Raw genomic sequence first — 27,230 nt, forward strand, 5'->3', positions numbered from 1 at the left:
TCCTGCTGATCAGCACCTCACCCTCACTCCCCACACCTCCTGATCAGCTGTTTCATGGTGGAGTTTCATCTTGCATGAAGAGAGGAGGATGTGTTCCTACTTGCTCTTTTATTCTACTCATTCTGGATTACCTTTTATATTAAAAACAGTCAGGTTTCTCTTTTTAAGCTCCATTAAAGTACAGTTTTGGCTTGCCACCCAGCAATTCAGGTTCTTCACCACCCCTGAATGGTTAACAGATTTCTGAAAGGTTTAAATGTCATGTTTTTTCCTAATTAGAAAAATACCTCATTCATGGGACATGAATTTAGTTCTTTCAGCTTTAATGGAACCTTAAGTTCTCCACAAATACCCCCGTCATTGCCCACCACCCGTGTCCCCTCCTTCCTATGCCACTGCTGTACCAGCCAGTCCCCAGTATACATCCTTTCGGTATCCATTGCCCTTTTCAAGAACACAGCCCCGACATATACCGGGGACCCGCTGTACACCCACATTGTTGAGGTTTGAGTTATTTGCAAACACTACCTGTGTCTGGATTCAACTATATAGCATTCTGGATACAAACTTAATCCCTCCTCCCCCCCCCGTAATGAAGATAAGCCCAGTATTCTCAGGGGTCTCTGGTTACAATGGTAACATTGCTGAGGGTTTATGAAGTTGGTAGAAAGGGTTCTAAGATGTTTGAACTGAGAGAGAAATAATCTCCAGTGTTCTTGTAATTTAAGTTTAGTGCCAATCTAGGAATGTTTTCTGTAGTGTTCGTGTAAGCATTTTTTTTACTTAACCATTTGTTAAATATTTTTTCTTGCTATCCAACTTACATTAAAATAGGCTGGTTTTAAAGGCAAAGGTATTGGATTTGGGGCACCTGGAGAGGCCACAATTTCCATGGCTGCTCTAGGAAGGAGGTGGAAGCTGGAAAGTGACTAGATGTAGGGTCACAAACACAGAGATGGCTCTGGTCTTTCTTTTCTAAACAGTACCATGGTGGTCCTTGTGAGCTTAATTGTGGATATTGTGTGAGGGCTGTAAATTTTATAGCAGGGGTCCCCAACGTGGTGCCCGTGGGCGCCATGGCATCTAAGTACACCCACGTACTGGCCGGAGGACGAGCATCGGCCGAAATGCTGCTGACAAGTTGCGTCATCCAGAGGCGTCACCACCGAAATGCTGCCAATTTTCGATTTTCAGCGGTATTTTGGCAGCGACGCCTCTGGATGACACTGCTAGTCGGTGGCATTTTGGCGGTGACGCCTATTGACGTTGCTGCTTCTTGGCGGAATTTTGGTGGATGCTCATCTGCTGCCACGGTCCTCTGTGGCTCGTTGTCTGGTGCCCGCCAGACGTAAAAGGTTGGGGACCACTGTTTTATAGGGTACCAGGTTTTGTTAAATGGGTGTATCAGCAAAGGTTTATATTTTCTTAAATATGTCTTAGGGCTTCTGGTGTGTTAAGTTCTCTATTGTATCTCACCACTTTGCTTTGCTGACTAATCTTTATTGGTAAATTTGCAAGCCATGATAAGAGAAAGTAAAGTCTTGTTCTTCTTCGAGTGATTGCTCATATGCATTCCAGTTAGGTGTGTGCGCGCCGCGTGCACGTTCGTCGGAAGATTTTTACCCTAGCAACACTTGGTGGGTCGGCTGGGCGCCCCCTGGAGTGGCGCCGCTGTGGCGCAGGATATATACCCCTGCCGACCCATCCGCCCCTCAGTTCCTTCTTACCGCCCGTGTCAGTTGTTGGAACAGTGGAGCGCGGCTTAGCTGACCTCCACTTCCCTAGCTACTCGTAGTTCTCTCGTTAATTCTTGTGTATATAGTTTAGATTTATATAGTTGTAGTTAACTTTATTCGTTTGTACTATAGTTAGTGTATATAGTTCACAGGGGTTCGGGGATTATCCCCTTCCCCGCACCCGGTGCCTGGGCCTATGCCCGGTTCACCGAGTTTCAAAGCTCGGCCTGCCACGAGCCGATGCCGACAAGAGATCCCCAGGACTCCTGTCTTAAGTGCCTCAGGGAATCTCACCTAACAGATAAGTGCCGCATTTGTAAGGCCTTTAAGCTGAGAACAAAGGGGGAAGCGGGACTTTCGTCCCAAGCAGCTCCTGAGAGAGGCAGCTCTTACTCCTCAGCCCTCTGCACCGAGCGCTGGTCAGTCTTCAAGAAGCGCTCCCTCGGCACTGGATTGCCGGTACCACCAAGGCCTCTCGGCACCGGCCGTCGCCGGCACCAACATCCGTTCGGCACCGATCCCTCTCCCCGAAGGTGAAGAGGCACAAGACTCCTGCGTCAGAGCCGCCTGCTCCGCAGCCTGAGCGCTATACCAAGTCGGACCACCCGGCACCGATACCTGCCGTGGCACCGACAATATCGGCACCGTCGATCCCGGCCACGCAAGAGCCGTCGACTCCGGTGCCTGACAGCTCCCCGGTGCGAGCCGTGGTCGAGCTCACTATTAAGCTGCGTGAGAGCCGCCTGCTCCGCAACCCGAGCGCTATAGCAAGTCGGACCGCCCGGCCCCAATACCTGCTGTAGCACCGACAATACCAGCACCGTTGACCCCGGCCACGCAAGAGCCGTCGAGTCCGGTGCCTGAAAGCTCCCCGGCGCGAGCTGTGGTCGAGCTCACTATTCCCTCCACGCCGGAGACATTTTCCACGGCGAGGGAGCTGATTGCAATGACAGCGTCTGCGCTGCCTCAACCCCCGGCACCGCCGGTGCGGGTTACATAGTCGATCGGCAAGCCTGCCTTGATCAGACCACCCTCCGTCGGCACCGCAGAGCGGCACCGTTCACGATCGCGGTCCCGTAGACGTTCTCGGTCCCGTCACCGATCGAGGTCCCGACGCCGCTCACAGTCTCGGCACCGTTCTCCATTTCGGTACCAGTAGTACTCGCGGCACCGGTCAGCGTCCCGTTCGCCGGCCCGGTACACTTAGCACCGATCCAGCTCCCGGCACCGCTCCGGGCACCGGGACTCCCGTAGCCACTCCCGACATCGAGCCTCGCGATCTCGGTCGACCGCCCGGCACCGCTCCGGTGGCAGGTCCCGTTCTCGGTACCAGTATGCCTCCCGGTACCAATCCCCGGTGCCGCGTCGAGCGACGTCAGTTAGAGAGGGAGACTCTAACAAGGGCTTTTCAGCTCCTCCAGGGCCATCCAGCCATGTATCAGTGTCGTCCCGTGCGGACACTTCATGTGCGCAGTATTCTGTTTCTGATGTGCCCTCCAGAGTCTTCCAGGAGACCTATCAGTGGTCATTCTGGACACCTTGGGCGTACTACCACGCCAGAGGCATACCTGTGATCCCATCTCGCTCTGTTCCGTCGGAGCACTGGGTGCCAGGGGCGACAATTAGCCGTCCCCCTCCGACCGGTACAGAGCAAGCCCCGGTTCAGCCACTGGGCTCCCAGATCCCACCGGATCAGGAGGTCGTCCAGGAGCGCGAGCCCACACAGGACCCGCTTGTCCCTGGCCTTTCTTCTTCCTCCTCCCCAGATGAGGCGGGGGCAGGAACATACTCCTCGGGCCTTCCTCTAATCGAAACGCAAGTACATGGTATCCTCCAGGGGGTACGAGTGCCTATATGTACATCTCCCCCCCCACCCCCTGCTCCCTTGTCGTCCAGTCCCTCAATGGGACGGAACGCCATGGCCAGGAGGCACCAGCCCCTAAATCCAAGGAGGCTAGGCGAATGGTCTTACTGGGGCGTAAGATGTACTCGGCGGGGGCCCTGCAACTTCGTGTAGCAAACCAGCAAGCCCTGCTTAGCCACTACTATGGGTGGCGGTGGGCAAGTTTACAGAGTCGGTTCTTCAGAACTCCCGTCAAGAGTTCGATGCCCTCCTGCAGCAAAGGAAGAAGCTGGCGAGAGCTTCCCTCCAGGCCTTGTTGGATGCAGCTGACTCCGCTGCCACGACTCTGGCCTCGGGTGTTGCCACGAGGCGCATTTCATGGCTCCAGTTATCAAGCCTTCCCTCGCAGCTGCTGCACGCTATACAGGACTTGCCCTTCAATGCCAAAGGCCTGTTCTCTGGAAGAAAACTGGCCCTAGGCTGCAAAGCCTAAAGGGCAGCAGGGTCACTTTGCGCTCTCTCTCGGCATGCACACGCCGGTGCTTCAGCGCCGACCTTTCCGTCCCCAGCCTCACCGCTCTTACCCTGCACCTAGACAAAGACAGGACTTTGCCAGCGGGCGTGGCTTACGCGGTCGTAGGCGTCAATCAGGACCCCAAAGGAGCCAAAATTAGGCTCCTTCTAACCACCAATGGGGCAAAAGCCTACCCATCCTCGTCCCTCTTAGGGACCCCTCTCACGAGCGATTCCTCTTGCAAGAGGTGCGGACGCTCCTCTTCATCGGAGCTATAGAGGAGGTACCTAAGGACGAAAGGGGCAAAGGGTTCTACTCCCACTAATTCCTAATCCCCTAGGTGAAGGGAGATCTCAGACCTATCCTAGACCTGCGGGAACTCAACAAGTTCATGATACAGCTAAGTACCGCATGGTACCCATGGGGACCGTCATCCCATCCTTGGATCCCGGAGACTGGTATGCCACCCTCGATATGAAGGGCGCATATTTTCACGTCGCCATTTCTCCTCCACACAGAAGGTACCCCCGGTTTGGGGCCTACCGTCATCATTTCCAGTTTACGGCCCTTCCGGTTGGCCTCTATACAGCCCAAGTGTATTCAAAGTGCATGGCTGTAGTCGCCGCCTCTCTTCGCCACCGTCGGATACACGTTCTCCGTATCTAGACGATTGGCTCATTCGAGGGACCACCGGGCCCAAGTTACCAGTCATGTGGGCATCGACATGAACCTATTCCTGTGTCTAGGCCTGATGATCAATAGAAAAATCCACTCTGATTCCCACACAGGGAATAGAATTCATTGGGGCCATCCTGGACTCCAGTCTCGCCAGAGCCTGTTTACCTCAGCCTCGGTTTCAGGCGATGGTAACAATTGTAGAAGGTCTACGGACCTTCCCGACATCTTTGGCTCGCACTTGCCTAGGTTTCCTGAGTCACATGGCTGTCTGCACGTTTGTAACCAAACATGCCAGGCTTCGCCTCCGGCCACTTCAATCGTGGCTCACCTTGGTGTACCACCCGGGCAGAGATAGCATACTCATGGTCGTCTCGTTCCCCCCGAGCATCCTAGGCTCCCTCGACCGGGAGTCGACGCCCTCCCTGGTGTATCCAGGGATGCTGTTCCATTCACCCCTCGGGGTCCCTCATGACAGACACCCCATCTCTCGGCTGGGTGCTCACCTGGGTCACTTTCGCACTCATGGCCTTCGGTCGGCTCAAGAGCTGGCCTTACACATCAATGTATGAGAGCTGAGAGCAGTCTGCCTTGTATACCAGGCGTTTCAGCTGGCGGATCGCCTCAGCAGATCCTTCCTGTCTCACAAGTGGTCATTTCCTCCGGACATTATCCATTCCATTTTTCGGAAGTGGGACTTTCCCCGCATAGCCCTCTTCGCTCTCGCGAGAATGAAAAGAGAGAGAAGTTCTCCTCATTCCAAGGCCTCTCCTCAGGCTCGATCTTGGAGGTTTTTTCTGATGCCGTGGATGAGCCATCTGCTGTACGCTTTTCCACCATTCCCACTGGTTCACAGGGTCCTGCTAAAACTCCGCAGGGACAGAGCGCACCTGATCATGATGGCTCCAGCGTAACCCAGGCAGCACTGGTACACCAGGTTGCTACACCTGTCGGTAGCCAACCCTATTCCCCTGCCTCTTTGCCCAGACCCCATGACGCGGGATCACGGCAAGTTTCACCACCCGGACTTGTAATCCCTGCACCTCACAGCATGGCTGCTGCGTGGCTAAACCGATCTGAGTTACGTTGTTCTGCCTTGGTTCTACAGGATTCTCCTGGGTGGTAGGAAATCTTCCACTCGGTTAACGTATCTGGCCAAGTGGAAGCATTTCTCCTGCTGCTTCAAAACACACAATGTTTCTCCCGCTGAGGTCCCAATCCATTCCATCTTGGACTACCTCTGGTCTCTCAAACAGCAGCGCCTGACGCGATCATCATTAAGGGTACACTTGGCAGCCATCTCTACCTACCACCCAGCAGAGAGTGGCCGCTCCGTATTCTTACACCTTGTGGTTTCTAGGTTCCTCAAGGGCTTGGAGGGTTTATACCCCCCCAGTTGGCCCCCACCAAAACCTGGGTCTTCAACCTGGTTCTAACCCGTTTTATGTCTGCCCCATTAGAGCCACTGACAACATGCTCGCTGATATACCTGTCCTGGAAGACGGTTTCCCTTGTAGCCTTTCCATCGGCCAGACGAGTCTCCGAGCTTCAGGCTCTCACAATGGACCCACAGTATACTGTGTTCCTCAAGGACAAGGGCAGTTGTTACCACGTCCGACCTTCCTCCCTAAGGTGGTGTCGGCCTCTCATATCAACCAGGATATCTTTCTTCCGGTCTTCTTTCCGAAGCCACACTCATCGCAAGGAGAGCAACAATTGCCCTCCCTAGACGTCCATAGGGCGTCCGCAATCTATATCGAGCGGACAAAGCCCTTTCGTAATGCCCCCAAATCTTCGTCGTACTGGCATACCGGGCGAAGGGCCTACCTGTCTCCTCCTAGAGGATTTTGTCTTTGATGACGTCGTGCATCCGCACCTCCTGTGTTTTGGCCCATGTTCCATAGAGCCACCTTACTGCACATTCCACCAGGGCTCAGGCTTCTCTGCTGCCTTCCTGGCTCACATACCCTTTCAGGGGATATGTTGTGCAACTACCTGGTCCTCGGTCCACACCTTTGCCTCTTTGGTCCAAGAGTCCAGAGATGATGCAGCCTTTGGCTCAGCAGTTTTGCATTCTGCAACATCTAACTCCGACCCCACCGCCTACGTAAGGCTTGGGAATCACCTAACTGGAATGCATATGAGCAATCACTCGAAGAAGAAAAGACGGTTACTCACCGTTGTAACTGTTGTTCTTCGAGAAGTGTTGCTCATATCCATTCCAGACCCGCCCTCCTTCCCCACTGTCGGAGTAGCCGGCAAGAAGGAACTGAGGGGTGGATGGGTCGGCAGGGGTATATATCATGTGCCATAGCGGCGCCACTCCAGGGGGCGCCCACCCGACCCACCGAGTGTTGCTAGGGTAAAAATCTTCCGACGAACGTGCACGCGGCGCGCACACACCTAACTGGAATGGATATGAGCAACACATCTCGAAGAACAACAGTTACAACGGTGAGTAACCGTCTTTTACTCAATCATTAGTTTTAACATATTTTTGAGCTTGAATTCACAATAGAATTTAAAACCTCCACATTGTTTCATCATATGTGTTTGCATCTGAACCTGTTAACTTTTACTGCGGTATATGAATGTAATCATTGTCTAACTGGCTGCTCAGCAGTGGAGAATTAATTAAGTAATATAGGTTTGAGAACTTGCCAATTTGTCTAACTTTTTGGCTTTCATATTTAGTGAGCAGATTCATGAAGGCTCTTCAAAAACTTTTTATTTTTAAAATATATAAACATACATGGCTTACTTTGTGATACCTTTTTTCCCCCCCCCCTTAGGCTGATGACCTTTCTAACCCAGACTTGGTGGATGATCATGCTTCTGAAGTAAGTGTTGAACAAATGTTCTTTGTATGCTCTGGTGTGCTCATGAGAGAGAAGCATTATGGCTAGAAGATTATGAAAGTGCTATAAATGAGATACTCATTAAACATTTGTTAGGACACGATTAAAATAATTTAATCGTGCTAGTGTTCTTGTAGTATAGATTCTGTAGGCAGTTGCATTGTATAGTTAACAAATTAAGTTGACAGTTGGAACCAGTAATTCTCTGGAACTTACAGAGCCTGCTCATGGGAAATTGGATAAAAAAATTTACTAGATAAGGGTATCAAACTCTCTTAATTTAGAAAAATAACACCTTAAGAATATAAATAATATTCCTCTTTGAAGTGAAGCAATATACAGAAACCCATCTCTTGCCTGAGAATTCAATGAACCAGCTTCATTATTCTATGGGTTTGGATATAGCAGAATTCCTACTCTACAACAAACAGCTTGCAGATGACTGGAAACTATTTTTTGAATGGCTAATAGAAAATTAAAGCGATAAGGTTGGTGAGGTAATTTTTTTTATTGGACCAACTTCTGTTGGTGAAAGAGACAAGCTTTCAAGCTTGCATAGAACACTTCTTCAGGCCTGGGAAAGTTACTCAGAGTGTCACAGCTAACTACAAGTGTAGAACAGATAAAGAGTTAACATGTTGTAAGAGACTATTCTTGGTGAAATGGGCAGTTAATGCCTCTCCAGTAGTAGGACAATGGAGGGTTAGTAGGTTACAGATTGTTGTAATGTGCCATAAATCCAGAGTCTTTTAAGTCCATGATTTTTGGTATCTAGCAGAGTTGTGAATTTAAGTTCCCAGGCTCATCTTTTGGAGGTGTTGTGCAGGTTTTCTTTGATGACGAGGACTGAGAGGTCAGCTATGGAATTATTTTTTTGTGGAAAGTATTCACCTGTAAGTGATATGGTGTGTTATTGTCTTTTCATTTTTCTGTGTGAGTTCATTTGAGAGTGTAGTGATTGTCTGGTTTAGTTGTTGGGGTATTTAGTGCAGAGGATGAGTTACACCACATTTTGTGATAGGCACATGTAGGGCCCATGGATCTTGAAAGGTGTGTTGCAGGGGGTGGGTATTAATTATCATAGCTGTGGAGGTGCATCTGCAGGTTTTGCATCTGTTCTGGCAGTTGAGTTGATGTGCCCTAGTCTGTGGGGAGCTTGCTTCTTATGATGAGCTTGGTGATGAGGGGGGAGGAGTTCGAAGGCCAGAAAAGGTGGATTTCTTTCAGCATGTGGTCCTCATTGAGTATAGGTTGTAATTGTTTAAGGATACCCCATATAGGTTCCAGTGTGGGTTGTTTAATGATACCTGATGTAGGTTCCAGTTTGGGGTGCTAGGTGACAACTACGGGTGTGTGGTTGGAGGGCTTTTTTACTGTATTGAAGCAGGTTTACTCATGGTATTTGGATGGCCCATTCCATGATGTGATCTACTTCTCTGGTGGAGTGTCCTTGTTTGATGAAGGTGATTTCAAGTGTGTGAAGGTGTGTAACCTGGATTTTCTCCTTGGAGCATATTCTGTGGCATCTGAGCGTCTGGCTGTAGATAACAGATTTCTTGGTGCATTTTGAGTGGTTACTAAATCTGTGAAGCTAAGTGTGATGATCTGTGGTTTTTTTGTCTGGAGGGTTCCATTGTTGAAGCTGATTGTTGTGTCCAGGAAATTGATGCTGGCGTGGGAGTGTTCCAGAGAAATGTTGATGGATGGGTGCTGGTGGTTGAAGTTGTGATGAAAATTTTGAGGGAGTTTAGGTCGATGTATCTCAGACATCTCTTTGGTTTTGTGGTGCACCACAAATAATAATTGAACGTTAGGCATTTATTATTTTTCTGTACATTAAACATAAATCATTTGTTTGCAGCTGATTGACTCTATCTGTGCTTGTTAACAATTAAATTAACAAAATATTCCTGAATTCTTGTGGTGGGTGGCGAGGGAAATTCAGTATAATCAAATGTAATAACTTTATTTTTGGTTATACAGTTGCAGTTCATTTTTAAGATTTGCTGCTGGAAATAAGATGTAAACTTCAAGTTGTGATAGAATGTGACTAGCATCAAATGGGGCTATGTAATCACTCTGCTCTTCTTAGGAGTTAATTTGGTCCATTAAATTTAATACATCATGACCTTTCAGAGTGTTTTCTCTCACTCAAATACTTATTTGTAAATTTTCAAAATGAAGATGTTGCTGTTTAAATTTCAGTGTGTTATATGAAATGAGGTCCAAAGGTAGAGGTATAAGGTACTATGTGCTTATAAAGATAGGAATATAATTTTGCAATAAAGTTAAAGTAACAATGTCACACTACTAAGTAAATACCATTCCTTTTTTTATGAAGAAACATGTTCTGTGTTCTGTTAAGGAATACGATCAGCTTGATGTCCAGATGTGTCAGACTAGAATTGTGGAGCTGGAAAAGAGACTTTTGGACAAACAGGAAGCAACTGAAAGACTCACTACAGAGGTGGATGACTTACTGGAACAACTTGCCCAGCATAGTGGGGCTACACATCTTCAGGTACTATTAATAAAATCAGATAACTTGAATTTAAGGGTATTTACTGAAGATGTTATCAGCAGAGTTATGGGTAACAGTGTAACTTCATTAAATACCACAGCAAAGTAGTAAGTGTCCCGGTTACAGGACTAGCTGCACCTCTGACCCCTTCTCTGGTGTCTCTGAGTGCACCATCACATGTGTTGGGTCTCATGACTCTACCTATTCTGGGGTGGAATCTTGAAATTCTTTCACAGGACACTGCAGCCAGCGACCCAGTTTATCAGTCATGCTTGCTCAACTGGTCTGTCTGGATTCTTATGACTTAGCAGTGAATACGGGGACCCCAACTGTGGAATCTGAGTTCACTTTCTCATTTTCTCTTGTCTGTCTTTTGAGGGATGGTCTTCAAATCCAGCCAGATTTCTTTGTTGTCTTAGCTCACATGCTTGGAACAGCTGCACAAAACCATTTTGAATTCCTCAGGGGGGTCAGGAGCCGGAGCATCAAAGTGAATGACTCCTGATTCTCATGAAGTGATTGCAGGGAAGTGTGTATCAGGATCAACCCTTCTTGGGTGCTTTTGCTGACAATCCTGCTATTGAATTAACTAAGTATAGGCGTACAGTAAATATTCTTACAACAATCAGACAAATAGAAGATATAATATTTATAAATTATTACAGAGCAGCAGCAAGTATGCTATGCTATGAAATGTCATTGATAGAGGCAACTATTAGTAAAACTATAATCTGTGTAAACTTATCTGAAAATCATATCTATTTGAAATTGGGGTCTTGGTCCATGCCTGGGCTCCTAGGTGTTACTGCAGTACATATAATAATAATAGAGAAATTCACTGAGCTTTTATTGGCATGGCAAGCTATAAAAAGTTGCCAAACTGTAGGAAAAAGACAGACCCTCTCTTATATCAAAACCAAACCAGTTTTGCAAAGCCGTCATTTTTAAGGTTTCAGGTGTCCTGAGACCTTCATAAAATTTGAGGCTTATTGATTATCCAAATTGGCAAGAGGATACAATTTGAGGTTCCTCTCTGAAAAAACACACACCTAAAATTAAAGGAAGTCAACAAAAGGTAGATCGTGCCAAACCAACCTGATCTCCTTCTTTGAGAAGGTAACAGATTTTTTAGACAAAGGAAACACAGTGGATCTAATTTACCTCGATTTCAGTAAGGCATTTGACACGGTTCCACATGGGGAATTATTAGTTAAATTGGAAAAGATGGGGATCAATATGAAAATTGAAAGGTGGATAAGGAACTGGTTAAAGGGGAGACTACAACGGGTCGTAATGAAAGGTAAACTGTCAGGCTGGAAGGAGATTACTAGTGGAGTTCCTCAGGGATCGGTTTTGGGACCAATCTTATTTAACCTTTTTACTACTGACCTTGGCACAAAAAGTGGGAATGTGCTAATAAAGTTTGCGGATGACACACAGCTGGGAGGTATTGCTAACACAGAGAAGGACCAGAATATCATACAGGAAGATCTGGATGACCTTGTAAACTGGAGTAATAGTAATAGGATGAAATTTAATAGTGAAAAGTGCAAGGCCATGCATTTAGGGATTAATAACAATAATTTTAGTTATGAATTGGGGACACATCAGTTGGAAGTAACAGAGGAGGAGAAGGACCTCGGAGTATTGGTTGATCACAGGATGACTATGAGCCGCCAGTGTGATATGGGCGTTCAAAAAGCTAATGTGGTCTTGGGATGCATCAGGTGAGCTATCTCCAGTAAAGATAAGGAGGTGCTACTACTGTTATACAAGGCACTAGTGAGACCTCATCTGGAATACTGTGCGCAGTTCTGGTCTCCCATGTTTAAGAAGGATGAATTCAAACTGGAACAGTTTCAGAGGCGGGCTACTAGGATGATCCGAGGAATGGAAAACCTGTCTTATGAAAGGAGACCCAAAGAACTTGGCTTATTTAGCCTAACCTAAAGAAGGTTGAGGGGGGATATTATTGCTCTTTATAAATATATCAGAAGGATTAATATTAGGGAGGGAGAGGAATTATTTAAGCTTAGTACCAATGTGGACACAAGAACAAATGGATATAAACTGAACACTAGGAAGTTTAGACTTGAAATTAGATGAAGGTTTCTAACCATTAGAGGAGTGAAGTTCTGGAACAGCCTTCCAAGGGGAGTAGTAGGGGCAAAAGACATATCTGGCTTCAAGACTAAGCTTGATAAATTTATGGAGGGGATGGTATGATGGGATAGCAATTGATCTTTGATTATTGCCAGGTAAGTATGCCCAGTGATCTGTGATGGGATGTTAGATGGGTTGGGATCTGAGATACTACAGAGAATTCTTTCCTGGGTGCTGGCTGGTGAGTCTTGCCCACGTGCTCAGGGTTTAGCTGATCGCCATATTTGGGGTCGGGAAGGAATTTTCCTCCAGGGCAGATTGGCAGAGGCCCTGGAGGTTTTTCGCCTTCCTCTACAGCATGGGGCACGGGTCACTTGCTGGAGGATGGACTTGCTTGAGGTCTTCAAACCACAATTTGAGGACTTCAGTAACTCAGACATAGGTTAGGGGCTTGTTATAGAAGTGGATGGGTGAGATTCTGTGGCCTGCATCTTGCAGGAGGTCAGACTAGATGATCATAATGGTCCCTTCTGACCTTAAAGTCTATGAGTCTATAAACTTCCAGAATATAATCCTTTCTTTTAACTATCAATAGTTAACATATCTGATATTGAAATAAATCCCTTGTTCTTTTGGATTGGGCAGGTTAAAACATTATTGTTTTGGTTTCCTGAAACCTTTTTAGAGGTTTAAATAATTTAGGCTCATCACATAGCTTCAGTCATGGAGAACTCCTAAGTGTAAGAGATTTTCCGAATTGAATACTAGTGCTCTGTGGAAGCAAAGCTTTGGGAGCTTCAGTCATTGTAGGCCAAATTTAATGAGGTCAGTTAACTGGAGTTTAGAAAATTGGAATTGCATTGTGGAGAAAAGGGACTCACTTTCTTACGTGATCATTTAAATTTTCTACATTGTGTTTGCAAAAAAGAATCAAATGTAACAGTACTTTATTACCTTTTGTTGTACAAATTTTAAAACCAGGTATAATGAAAACTCCATTGTCTCTATCAAATGTTGTGTAGATCAGTGGTTCTCAAACTAGGGCCACCGCTTGTTCGGGGAAAGCCCCTGGCAGGCCGGGCTGGTTTGTTTGCCTGCCGCGTTTCTGGGTAAAGGCTCAAATAATATGGAGCATCTCTTCTTTTTTTTTTTAAATGGAGATCATTCTTCTGTGCTCATTTAAAGTGAGTTTCAACATGTAGTCTATTGTTTTTCTTTTGCAGAGCTGCTGGTAGTGGTGATAAACGGGGTAAATGTGTGTGGGACAGGGGGAGAGTTTTTGTGTTCACCTTATAGGCTCCTGGTTTCTAGGACTTCCACACGGAGATGAACTGCACCCCACATGCTTGAAGAGGGTCATCCTGCATCCTGTAGCTGCAGACTTACTTTTTCCTTTTAGGAGTAGGAAACCAAGAAGTTTGCTGTCATGAGAAATACTTTAAAGAAGCTAATGAGATGAATATGGAATAGGATTAACATACCGCAAATCATTAGCTTTTTCTCACTTGGATGAGAAGAGGCGAACATCTCTGCTCCATTCATCCTAGATCAGTACAGCCTGTCTTTTACATAACGGGGGCACCGAGGATTCAGTTTTTCCCTGTAGAAATTCTACACTTTGTTTCACCCTTTACCTATTAAAATGTTTGCAGTTGCTAAAAACAATGTTCTAAAATGGCTTCCTTTACCTTTTGAGATCAGTGGAAGATAAACTTTTTCCTTTGCACTTTTCACAGAAAGATGACCGCTCCTGTGGAGCAAGTTTTACTGATGCCTCAAGTACAATGCAAAGAGCCTGTTCTTTGTTTTTAATGAAGGTTGATGTGTCTAAAGTGCTGAAAAAGTCTAGTTTTAAAGATGCATTAATGTTTCATGTAGGAGCTGGAGACGGCTGTCCAGGAACGGAATGAGATAATAGCTCAGCTGACAAGTAACCTTCAGCAGGCAAGGCAAAATCGGGATGACATTCAGGAAGAGGCCTCACTCCTAGCTGATCAGATCCATGGTTTACAGCTTCAGTTACATGAGGTGTGTGCTGGCTTTTTAAAACTGTTACCAGAAAATGAGGTTCAGAACATTAACTGGGAAAAAAGTTAGTAAATCTTGATCTTAGCAAATTATATAAATCCCTTCTTCCCCTTTCTTCTCGTTAACATTTGGTTTAAATGTGACTTTCAGGCATACTAAACTAAACCTGAATTAATGGCTTGATTTTTTATTTATTTATTTTTTTTTTGTAGTGCAGTTTATTGCAGTGCATAGGAAGCGCGCTCCACTTGCTGGGGAACTGGACTGAGAGGCAGAAGCTTTGGGTACTTTCATGGCTCTGCCATTGATTTGAGGTGAAACCTTCAGGAAGTCACTTCACATTTTCATGCCTCTGTTTTTCCCTTGTTAAAGTAGGGGGAACTTTTATCCAACTTCTTGAAGAAAGCAGTTTGAGTTCTATAAATGAAAAATACTATAAAACTATATGCCACTATAAAATATATATATATATATATATATATATATATATATATATATAAACTGATTCACAGGATTGGTGCAATGTCTAGTTTTTAAATAGTCTCTTGGAGAAATCCCTTCAGTGTGCCAGATGCCTTACAGATCTCACTCTTCCTTCAGGGTAGGCCACGCAGCCTCACTGCTGCCTGCTTAGGCTGAACCTCTGGACTACAGCATTCATGCTTCACATTGTGAACTCTCTTCAGTGAGTCCAACTGAGATAGACTCCTAAGAGAGACTTGTACACTCATCAGGGACTAATGCACTTCACCCAGTATTTACAGTGACACTCAAGCAGCATTTTCAAAACAGTAGGGTTTGTTAGTCAACGGGAACACAGCATTGGAAGTACATAGATTAGCATAGAGAAATAAAGGTTAAAGCATAATCCATTCTGGTCAGTGCAGAGCAATTGAACAGACTCAGGGCATGTCTACACTACAAAGTTAAGTCAATTTTATGTAAGTCGACATCGAGCCTCTGATTTAAGCAAGTCGATCTTGCGTGTCCCCGCTATGCTCATGTTGGCGGAGTGCATCCTCACTAGCAGAGTTTGCATTGATGTACAGAGCACTGCACTGTGGGTAGCTATCTTACAGTGCAGGTAGGCGAGTGGAATTTTGGCTTGGTCTTGCAATGCCTTATGGGGCCAAAACATATTTGCGCAGATGGTTATGGGAGCATGGCATTAGCCTCCCATGATGCACTTACCTCCCTGAAATCAATGGCAAAGAAGCCAAACCTTTTTCGTGCCTCGTTTCCTAAGCTTGGGTTACCTGCGCAGACTCCATAGCATAGCAAGCATGGACCCCTCTCAGCTGTACTTTGTTGTGAGCATTACAAACACCTCGCGCCTCATCCTTCAGTATTTACTCAGTTGAAGCAGGAGCCACCGTGCAGAACAATGTGATGCTGCGCAAGCAGCCCTGCTGGAAGCCATGGAGTGGAGCAATTTTCAGTTGCTGGTGACAGTTGTGCATCACCTTGACAGGGTGGAGCCCCCCTTCTGGGCCCGGGAAACAAGCATTGGCTGGTGGGACTGCATCATTGTGCAGCTATGGGATGATGAGCAGTGGCTGCAGAACTTCTGAATGCATAAGGCTACTTTCATGGAACTGTGTGAAGAGCTTTCCCCAGTCCTGAAGCGCAGCAATACTAAAATGGGAGCTGCTTTGACAGTTGAGAAGCAAGTAGTGATAACTCTGTGGAAACTTGCAATGCCAGACTGCTACCGGTCAGTGGGGAATCAGTTTGGCGTGGGTAACTCTACCATGGGGTCTGTTGTGATCCAAGTTTGCAGGGCAATCAGTAGACTTCTGGTAAGAAGGGTAGTGTCTCTGGGCAACGCACAGGACATAGTGGATGGCTTTGCCACGATGAGGTTCCCTAATTGTGGACGAAACGCATATCCCTATCTTGGCACTAGACCTCCTTGCCAAAGAGTACATAAACTGAAAGGGGTACTTCTCAGTGGTGTTGCAAGCACTGGTGGATCACAGGGGCCACTTCACCGACATCAACGTGGGATGGTCGGGAAAGGTGCATGACGTGTCCATCTTTAGGAACTCCGGTCTGTTCAGAAAGCTGCAAGCAGGGACTTTTTTTCCAGACTGCAAAACAATCATTGGTCATGTTGAAATGCCAATCGATCCTGGGAGACCCAGCCTACCCTTTGCTCCCATGGCTCATGAAGCTGTACACAGGCAGCTTGGACAGCAGTAAGGACCGGTTCAATCGTAGGCTGAGCAGGTGCAGAATGGTGGTGGAATGTGCCTTTGCACGTTTAAAAGGCTGCTGGCATTGTTTGCTTAATAGGTTAAATCTCAGTGAAAGCAGTATCCCCATTGTTATTGCTACCTGCTGTGTGCTCCATAATATCTCTGAAACAAAGGAAAAATAGTTTCCGGCAGGGTGGGAGGTTGAGGGAGATGGCCTGGCAGCCAATTTTGAACAGCCAGACACCAGGGCAATAAGGAGAGCACATCTAGGGCCTCTGCATCTCCGTGACTCTCTGAAAACCAATTTCAGCAATGATCCACAGTAATGTGACACTTATCTGTGTTGTTCCTTACTAAGCTGTCCCCTTCATTCTTTTTTCTCCCCTGTAAACTCCACCTCCACTAAGCATAGTGTGCTGAATGAATAAAGAGCCTTTTCTCCTCAATCCGTTAAGTTTTATTATACTCGCGAACACACAGAGGCAGCAAAGAAAAGTAAGATAACCTGGGGCGAAAGGGCTGATAACACTAGGTGAGGGGAGAAACAAGGACAGCTTGCTTATAATTGCACTGCAATAACAATCAAAGGTATGGGAATGGCCGCCTGCTGGACCTTGTACCCTCCCCTGGAGCTGAGTGCAAGGGGTATTGAACTTTTCCCCCCGGCCTCATAGGACATTTGGGAGAGGAGGATGTGGAACTTGGCGATGATGGCATCAGGTTCAGCATAGGCTGCAGAGGGACTCTAGCATCCAGCTGCCTTTCATGAACTTCAGCCAGATGCTTCAATGTGTCTGATTGCTTCCTCATAATCCACAGCATCTCTTCCTGCAAGGCACACTCTTGTTCCCTGCATGCTCTACAGTCTTCCCTGTCCTTGTGCAGGTTGTTGGACAGTGTAATCCTCCATGCACTGAGCTTCTGTCTTGTCACTCTCAGAGTAGCGCATTAATTAATTATGTCCTCCCGAGTCATCTTTTTCCGCCTTCTAATCTGGGAAAGTCTCTGTCCCGGGGTGGAGGAAGTGGCGACGGACCAGGTTTCAGCTGCAAAGAATACAAAGCACAGGTAGCACTGACAGTGCATACATTGTTTCTGGTGCAAGGTTAATTTTGTTATAAAAGAAACACTCCTCAATGCACTTCCCTGCAAGCCTCAAAGTAATCACAACTGCTGGCTATTGCAAGAGTCAGTTTTCTGCTTCAGCCATGTTGAGTATGGCCACGAGACATGGACGAGAGGTCTTAAGAACATAAGAACGGCCATACTGGGTCAGACCAAAGGTCCATCCAGCCCAGTATCCTGTCTACTGATAGTGGCCAATGCCAGGTTCCCCAGAGAGAATGAACCTAACAGGTAATGACCAAGTGATCTCTCTCCTGCCATCCATCTCCACCCTCTGACAAACAGAGTCTAGGGACATCATTCCTTACCCAGCCTGGCTAATAGCCATTAATGGACTTAACCTCCATGAATGTATCTAGTTCTATTTTAAGCCTTGTTATAATGCTAGCCTTCACAACTTCCTCAGGCAAGCAGTTCCACAAGTTGACTGTGTGCTGTGTGAAGAAGAGCTTCCTTTTATTTGTCTTAAACCTGTTGCCCATTAATTTCATTTGGTGACCTCTAGTTCTTACATTATGGGTACAAGTAAATAACTTTTCCTTATTCATTTTCTCCACACCACTCATGATTTTATATACCTCTATTATATCCCCCCTTAGACTCCTCTTTTCCAAGCTGAAGAGTCCTAGCCTCTTTAATCTCTCCTCATATGGGACCCGTTCCAAACCCCTAATCATTTTAGTTGCCCTTTTCTGAACTTTTTCTAATGCCAGTATATCTTTTTTGAGATGAGGAGACCACATCTGTACGCAGTATTCAAGATGTGGGTGTACCATGGATTTATATAAAGGCAATAATCTATTCTCTGTCTTTTTCTCTCCCCCTTTTTCTCTCTCCTGTTTGCTTTTTTGACTGCTGCTGCACACTGCATAGCTGTCTTCAGAGAACTATCCATGATGATGCCAAGATCTCTTTCCTGATTAGTTGTGGCTAAATTAGCCCCATCATATTGTATGTATAGTTGGGGTTATTCTTTCTAATATGCATTACTTTACATTTATCCACATTAAATTTCATTTGCCATTTTGTTGCCCAATCACTTAGTTTTGTGAGATCTTTTTGAAGTTCTTCACAGTCTTTGGTCTTAACTATCTTGAGCAGTTTAATATCATCTGCAAACTTTGCCACCTCACTGTTTACCCCTTTCTCCAGATCATTTATGAATAAGTTGAATAGGATTGGTCCTAGGACCTACCCTTGGGGAACACCACTAGTTACCCCTCTCCATTCTGATTTACCATTTATTCCTACCCTTTGTTCTTTTAACCAGTTCTCAATCCATGAAAGCATCTTCCCTCTTATCCCATGACAGCTTAATTTACGTAAGAGCCTTTGGTGAGGGACCTTGTCAAAGGCTTTCTGGAAATCTAAGTACACTATGTCCACTGGATCCCCTTGTCCACATGTTTGTTGACCCCTTCAAAGAACTGTAATAGATTAGTAAGACCTGATTTCCCTTTAACAGAAACCATGTTGACTTTTGCCCAACAAGTTATGTTCTTCTATGTGTCTGACAAGGTGTTATTCTTTACTATTGCTTCAACTAATTTGCCTGGTTCTGACATTAGACTTACTGATCTGTAATTGCTGGGATCACCTCTAGAGACCTTTTTAAATATTGGCGTTACATTACAAAGGATGGCTCAGGTCTGGGAATCTCCCCAACATCCTCAGCTGTGAAGACTGAAGCAAAGAATTCATTTAGTTTCTCCGCAATGACTTTATTATCTTTAAGTGCTCCTTTTGTATCTTGATTGTCCAGGGGCCCCACTGGTTGTTTAGCAGACTTCCTGCTTCTGATGTACTTAAAAAACATTTTATCATCTTTTGAGTTTTTTGGCTAGCTGTTCTTCAAACTTCTTTTTGGCTTTTCTTATTACATTTTTACACTTAATTGGCAGTGTTTATGCGCCTTTCTATTTACCTCACTAGGATTTGACTTCCACTTTTTAAAAGGTGCCTTTTTATCTCTCACTGCTTCTTTTACATGGCTGTTAAGCCATGGTGGCTCTTTTTTAGTTTTTTTTACTGTTTTTTTTAATTTGGGGTATACATTGAAGTTGGGCCTCTATTATGGTGTCTTTGAAAAGTGTCCATGCAGCTTGCAGGGATTTCACTCTAGTCACTGTACCTTTTAATTTCTGTTTAACTAACCTCATGTTTGTATAGTTCCCCCTTTTGAAATTAAATGCCACAGTGTTGGGCTGTTGAGATGTTCTTCCCACCACAAGAATGTTAAATGTTATATTATGGTCACTATTTTCAAGTGGTCCTGCTATAGTTACCTCTTGGACCAGATCCTGCGCTCCACTCAGGACTAAATCAAGAATTGCCTCTCCCCTTGTGGATTCCTGTACCAGCTGCTCCAAGAAGCAGTCATTTAAAGTATTGAGAAATTTTGTCTCTGCATTTCATCCTGAGGTGACATGTACCCAGTCAATATGGGGATAATTGAAATCCCCCACTATTATCGAGTTCTTTATTCTCTAATCTCCCTTAGCATTTTGTTGTCACTATCACTGTCCTGGCCAGGTGATCGATAATAGATCCCTACTGTTATATTCTTATTAGAGATTCTGTGGAACATGTGGATTCATTTAAGAGTTTTTACTTCATTTGATTCTACATTTTCTTTCAGATATAGTGCCACTCCCCCCTCTCCCGCATGACCTGTTCTGTCCTTCCGATATATATTGTACCCCAGAAGGGGTTGTGTCCTATTGATTGTCCCCACTCCATCAGGTTTCTGCGATGTCTATTATATCAATATCTTCCTTTAACACGAGACACTCTAGTTCACCCATCTTCTAGCATTTGTGTACAAGCACTTTAAAAACTTGTCACTGTTTATTTGTCTGCCCTTTTCTGATGTGTCAGATTCTTTTTTATGTGAACGTTTCTTATCTGATCTGGCCCATACGTTATCCTCTTCCATCCTTTCCTCCTGGCTAGAACCTAGAGAATCTCTGTCAATAGACTCTCCTCTAAGAGAAGTCTCTGATCCACGTGCTCTGCTGCAGCAATCAGCTTTCTCCCATCTCTTAGTTTAAAAACTGCTCTACAACCTTTTTAGTGTTAAGTGCCAGCAGTCTGGATCCATTTTGGTTTATGTGCAGCCCATCCTTCCTGTATAGGCTCCCCCTATCCCAAAAGTTTCCCCAGTTCCTAATAAATCTAAACCACTCCTCTCTACACCATCATCTCATCCACGCATTGAGACACTGAAGTTCTGCCTGACGGGCCCTGCGCATGGAACTGGAAGTATTTCTGAGAATGCTACCATAGAGGTCCTGGATTTCAGTCTCTTTGCTAGCAGCCTAAATTTGACCTACAGGACGTCTCTCCTACCCTTCCCTATGTCATTGGTACCTACCTGTACTATGACCACTGGATCCACCCCAGCAGTACACATAAGTCTATCTAGATGCGTCGAGAGATCTGCAACCTTCGCACCAGGCAGGCAAATCACCATACAGTTCTCCCGGTCATCACAAACCCAGCTATCTACATTTCTAATAATCGAATCTCCCATTACTAACACCTGCCTTTTCCTAATGACTGGATTTCCCTCCCCCAGAGAGGTAACCTCAGTGCGAGAGGATACCCCAACGTCATCTGGAAGGAGGGTCCCAACTATGGGAATGTTTCCCTCTGCTCCCATTGACTGCTCTCCTTCCCTGAGCCTTTCATCCTCCTTAACAACACAGGGGCTGTCTGACCGGAGGTGGGACAATTCTACAGTGTCCTGGAAAGCCTCATCAGCATACCTCTCTGCCTCCCTTAGCTCCTCCAGTTCCTCCACTCTGGCCTCCAAAGCCCATACTTGGTCTCTGAGGGCCAGGAGCTCCTTGCACCGAATGCACACACATGCCACCCACCCACGGGGCAGGTAATACATGCTGCATTTGGCACAATAAACTGGATAGCCCCCATCTGCTGCTGAGCTTCTGCCTGTGTTCTCTCTTACAGCTACCTAGGTTAATGATAGGGTTTTTGTATAAAATCAAGAAAATTTGATTATAGTTTAGGTTAAAAGTTTTAAAGACTGGCAAGTGTACCTCGCCCCCTTCCCACTCCCCTTCAAAACTCCCTGTTAGCGGTCCCTGGTTGCTTGCTCACTGCTTTATAAATCCCTGGCCTTCCTGATAGCCCCGCCCTCTGACTTAGGCTCAGCCAATGAATAGAGGCTTCTAGATTTCAAATCTTGGTTAGAAGCTCACAGCTTCCAACTGCCGCCACAGCACATGTCCTTCAAACAAACAAACGGATAGATAGACAAACACAAGCTCAGCACACAGCAAGTTACCCACAAACACACACTACAGACAGCCACTTACCCTAAAGGTCCCATATTTGCTCCTCCTTCACCTGGAGAACTTCCTCTCAAAACTCCCCACACAGCAATAAGATCCAGCATCTCCTGTGCACTCCATGCTGGAGCGCGTCTGTGGCCTTGAGTCTCCATTATAAGCTGTACTGATGAGCTTTCCATGCTAATCAAACAGGAAATGAAAATTCAAAAGTTCACGGGGCTTTAACAGTGGAGCGGCTGTTTCCTGTGTACCTGCTGACATGCTGTGGAGTTGAAAGTGCTCTCCAGAGTGGTCACAGTGGAGGCCAGTTCATTCAAATTGTACAACACAGTGTCTGCACTATCCCCATGTCGACCTGTGAATGTTGATTCAAGTGCTACACCTCTCGTGGAGGTGGAGTACAGAAGTCAATTTTACAGGCCACTTAGGTTGGTGGAAAGGACTTGGTAGCTTAGACACATACATTATTAAATTGACCTAATGTGGCTTATGTTGACCTAACTTTGTAGTGTAGACTAGGTCTCAGACTTTAAGGCAGGGGTTCTCAAATTGGGGGTTGGGACCCCTCAGGGGGTCGTGAGGTTATTACATGGGCTGTCAGCCTCCACCCCAAACCCTGCTTTGCCTCCAGCATTCATAATGGTGTTAAATATATAAAAACGTGGTTTTTTTTTAATTTATAAGGGGCAGTCGCACTCAGAGGCTTGCTATGTGAAAGGGGTCACCAGTACAAAAGTTTGAGAACCACTGCTTTAAGGTCAGAAGGGACCATCAAGTCTGACTTACTGCACATTGCAGGACTCACCCTTTCCTGAAATAGACCTCATACCTGTGGCTGAATTACTGAAGTACTCAAATCATGGTTTAAAGACTTCAAGTTACAGCAAATTCACCATTTATACTAGTATAAACCTGCAAGGACCTGTGCCACATGATGCAGAGAAAGGTGACCTTCCTCCCTCCTCCCCCCCCCGCCCATCTCTGCCAATCTGATCTGGGGGAAAATTCCTTCCGACCCCAAATACAGCGATCATTTAGACCCTAAGCATGTGGGCAAGACCTGCCCGTCAGAGACTTAGGAAAGAACTCTCTGTAGTAACTCAGAGCCCTCCCCACCTAGTTGTCGGAGAAAAACTCAGTTCTCGCTTTTTGTTTGGGTGCAGCAAAATCAAATACTTTATTATTTCTCAAGCAATTGCAACAGAGGGAGGGAGTGCCCTAGCACACAGGGTCGCCCCAGTCCCGGACAGGTCTCTCAACAGGTAAACAATTACAACAAGCATTTATACCTTTGTTACAGACAATAATAAGCAACAGCTGCATTTTGTTTATACATAGGCCATCCTGCTATCTTATTTTTCTCACTTCTAGAAGACACCAGTCTACATATTTTGTTATCAGAGCAAGGTCGTGACAACTTCTCACACAGTACTTTTCCCACTCGCCTTGCACCATCCTCGCTTCTACAAGTCTCGCGTCATGAGGGTTACAGCTGGCCTAACTCTCGCTAACTGCTAGCCTGACTCTTGCTAACAGACTGTCATTCATTAAGATCCCTTACAAATCCTTGTCAATTCTTTCCCTACTTCCACATAGTGTCCCGTCTCCAGCAGGTGGGGATTTTTGCTACTGATAGTCACTGATGGGTCATACTTTCACCTCCATAAACTTATCAAGCTCAGTCTTGAAGCCAATTAGGTTTTCTGCTTCCAGTGCTCCCCTTGGAAGTCTGTTCCAGAACTTCGCTCATCTGATGGTTAGAAACCTTCATCTAATTTCGAGCCTAAACTTGTGGGTGGTTGGTTTATAGGCATTCGTTTTTGTGTCCATGTTGATGCTTAACTAAAATAACTCCTCTTTCCTCCCTGGTATTTATCCCTCTGGTGGGTGTGTGTGTATAGAAAGAGAGCAATCATATCGTCCCTCAGCCTTTTTTTGGTTATGCTAAACAAGCCAAGCTCTTTGAGTCTCGTCTCAGAAGGTAGGTTTTCCATTGCTCAGATCATCCTAGTAGACCTTCTTTGCACCTGTTCCGCTTTGAAGTCATCTTTCTTAAAGATGGGAGACCAGAACTGCACACAGCATTCCAGATGAGGTCTCATCAGTGGCTTGTATAATGGTACCAACACTTCCCTGTCTTTACTGGAAATACTTTGTTTGATGCATCCTAGGACTGCATTAGCCTTTTTCATGGCTGCATCACACTGATGGCTCATAATTGTCCAGTGATAAACTAATACACCCAGGTCAGAGATCCCAAGTTTCTTTCAGAGCCCCCGCTTACTCACACATCTCAGTCCTTTGTTCCCGAGCTGGGTCTCTGCTCAGAATCCCTGTTGAGAGTGTTGATCTATGAATCATTGGAGCTTGTATTGTTTCTCTGGACTCCTTGTTGATCGGGGTCAGTTTCAGCCAGTCCCTTAATGACTCTATTCATTCCATGCAGACAGGGAGGTGAGACATATGCACACACTTATGTCTCTTAGCCTCCCCTGAGATCAAACTTAATCCTTTTCCCTGCGCTAGGTAGTAATGCAAAATGTAGGGGAAACTGAGGCACAGGGGCCTCATAAAAATATTACAAAATTGCCACTTCATCACACAGGGTATATTACATCCTCCTCTTCCTTTTTAATCATTAATTCCAGGCCTCATATGGGTCTGTCACCATAGTATTTGGGTACCTATGTATTACGTGTGCGGGTCCCATAAGGCTTGCTGGATGAGCCAAAGTACACAATATAGCTTTTTTGCCAGGTGTTTAGGAAACCAGACTGGCAGCGATTGAATACCTGGAAAAGAGGTGTAGCTAGGGAGAAGGAAAAAGAAAGAAGTGGTTGATGGTGGTTGAAATACTGTCCGCAGCTGAAGGGGATATTGTATTACATTTCTTGCACAGTGGAAATATAATTTTGTTTTGGATGAGATTTAATTCTGAAAAAAAGTAACATTTTGTGTTGCAGGAGCTGCAATTACTGGTGACAAAGTACTTAGTTAATTATTTTACAGATGGTGTTAGGGCTTGCTCTGTAAGCCAGTGTAGGATGTGCTTAAAACAGAAGCAGATAATTTGATGCAAGTCGTTTGGGTGTTAGTACACTGACAGTTTTGATAATTGGCAAACCTGAAACCTCCCCTCACTTTTTAGCAGAACTTTTTGTAAATGTCTTTAAAAGTGACTCATCTCCTTTGTCCTTACAATTTACTTACCTGAAGTTTTCATGCAAGTCCTTTTTGTTCTGTGTGAGTATAGTGTCTAGCACAATGGGTCGTGGTCCGTCAGGCACTATGACAATACAAATGATACATAAGTACTGAGTACATTTAAAAGAAAACCAACAACTTGAAAATCAGATTATAATTTTCCGTTTTATTTTTACAAGGCTAAAATCTGATGCAGTCTCTTTGTGCATGATTGAGATACATGATTGATATAATGTATATTACACATTCATGCACTGAGGACATCTTATGAGTTCTTTGTGTGCCTGTCCATATGTGTATTCTACTCTAAGAAAGCATGCACCTGGGACGGGAGAATTTTTTTGCTAGCAGAGTCCCTTTGCTCCATGGATGTGCCCTGACTATCCTTGTGGTCTGTACTGAAGGTATAATGGATGGTTGGGAAACAACCACCACTCCTGTTCTTTCTCACCACCTTGGCCTGAGACAGAACGGTTCAGTGTCTGCACATCTTAGCTTAGCTTTTGAGAGTTGCGCATAGTTTTACAAATAGTTTAGTATAATTAAATATGGTTTAATTGTAAGGATTTGCTTGTGTGCCTGTTCCACCCAAACCTCTATATCAGGGGTAGGCAACCTATGGCACGGGTGCCGAAGGCGGCACATGAGCTGATTTTCAGTGGCACTCTCACTGCCCAAGTCCTTGCCACCGGTCCGAGGGCTCTGCATTTTAATTTAGTTTTAAATGAAACTTCTTCAACATTTAAAAAACCTTATTTACTTTACATACAACAATAGTTTAGTTATGTATTATAGACTTATAGAAAGAGACCTTTTAAAAACATTTAAATGTATTACTGGCACGCAAAAGCTTAAATTAGAGTGAATAAATGAAGACTCAGCACACTGCTTCTGAAAGGTTGCTGACCCCTGCTCTATATTTAGTGAGGAAATTAGTTTTTCTGTAATGCCCCCAAATTTCCTGGATTTAAATTTTGTGGGTCCTATGGGGGAGCTTTTCCCCTTAATGATATTCACTTCTGTTGTGTTTAGGGGAGTCCTTGCTAAGTGTGGTACATGTATATCATTCTGAGAACAAAAACATTCAGGGAAGTGAGACTGAAAATGCATTTGTTAGACCACTCTAAGCAGTCAGTTTCAAACCTGGGACTGTCTGATCGATTCTACCTCCCGCACAATGGACTGCAGGAATGAGTCATGCTATGTGTGTTAGCTTCAGGGCTCGCTCCTCAAAGGACTTAGGTAGGAAGACTTAGAAGGCGTTACGAGATAGTAGTGAGACACACTCTTCCAAAGAGATAAGGAGCAGACCTCTGTCATAAGATGTTGGCTGTATGTGTGTTCCCTCTGTGTGCTGTCCCAGGTCTGCGCAGGTAGCTGGCACAGGAGACCTCGAGTGAACCACCGAATGACCACAAAATCCGTTAAAGTACGAAAGCACCTGGCCAGGTTTATTGTCAACGAAGCATATTACTGGTGCCTTATATTTGCTACAAGTGCACTCAATTCCTGTATGCCCATGACAATGGACACAGCTTAATCAGTGGCAGGATTTTCAATATCCCTTTGAGAGGCCAAAGATACTGAGATGCTTCTTTATACCCAGATACAAAGTTATGTATTGCCCCTCTGATGTATCTAGGTGCCACCCATTACCTTGTAAATGTTGGTTTGATCAAAACATCTCTATTCATCATACTGTCATCCTGACCTTATCTTAAGAGAGGTTAGCATGTTCCTGTTATCTTTGGGGAATGTGTTGAGGTGTTCTGGTACCACCCTTCTGGAGTGTGTTTGCGTGAGTGTTCTGTGCCTAGCACCTCTTAGAAATGTGGGTTTTTGCAATATGAGCCCTGTTCATGGCAGATTCTGGGAGCAGGGCCTGCCTCTTGCTCACAACTTGACTTTGCTTTATATCAGCAACGCTTTGACCTCTACTTTAGCCCAGTCCTCAGGCTTCATACCAGGCCTCTGAAACAAGGACTTATGTTTCAGGCCCTCTTCCTACTACAACCTCCATGTAAATCTTTTGGGGAAAAGATGTTTGCTCTGCTCCAAAGAAGATCTCATGTCCCAGTATGGGTCCTGATGAGGTTTTGTGAAAGGACACCA

General features: G+C 45.3%; 1 protein-coding gene across 5 annotated transcripts in view; it reads left to right on the forward strand.

Moving 5' to 3' along the window:
* PCNT (pericentrin) overlaps positions 1 to 27,230 on the forward strand; it is a 228,943-nt gene that overhangs the window by 35,985 nt on the left and 165,728 nt on the right. For 4 of the 5 annotated variants that reach the window (XM_039495311.1, XM_039495308.1, XM_039495309.1 and 1 more), the window contains exons 3-5: positions 7,561 to 7,608; positions 9,992 to 10,147; positions 14,129 to 14,278. In XM_039495311.1, coding sequence (XP_039351245.1) covers positions 7,561 to 7,608; positions 9,992 to 10,147; positions 14,129 to 14,278 — 354 coding nt within the window. The remainder of the gene's footprint in view (positions 1 to 7,560; positions 7,609 to 9,991; positions 10,148 to 14,128; positions 14,279 to 27,230) is intronic. The other variant, XM_039495310.1, reaches the window with a different exon arrangement.

This window comes from Mauremys reevesii, linkage group 11, assembly GCF_016161935.1.
Source record: "Mauremys reevesii isolate NIE-2019 linkage group 11, ASM1616193v1, whole genome shotgun sequence".
Taxonomy (NCBI): domain Eukaryota; kingdom Metazoa; phylum Chordata; order Testudines; family Geoemydidae; genus Mauremys; species Mauremys reevesii.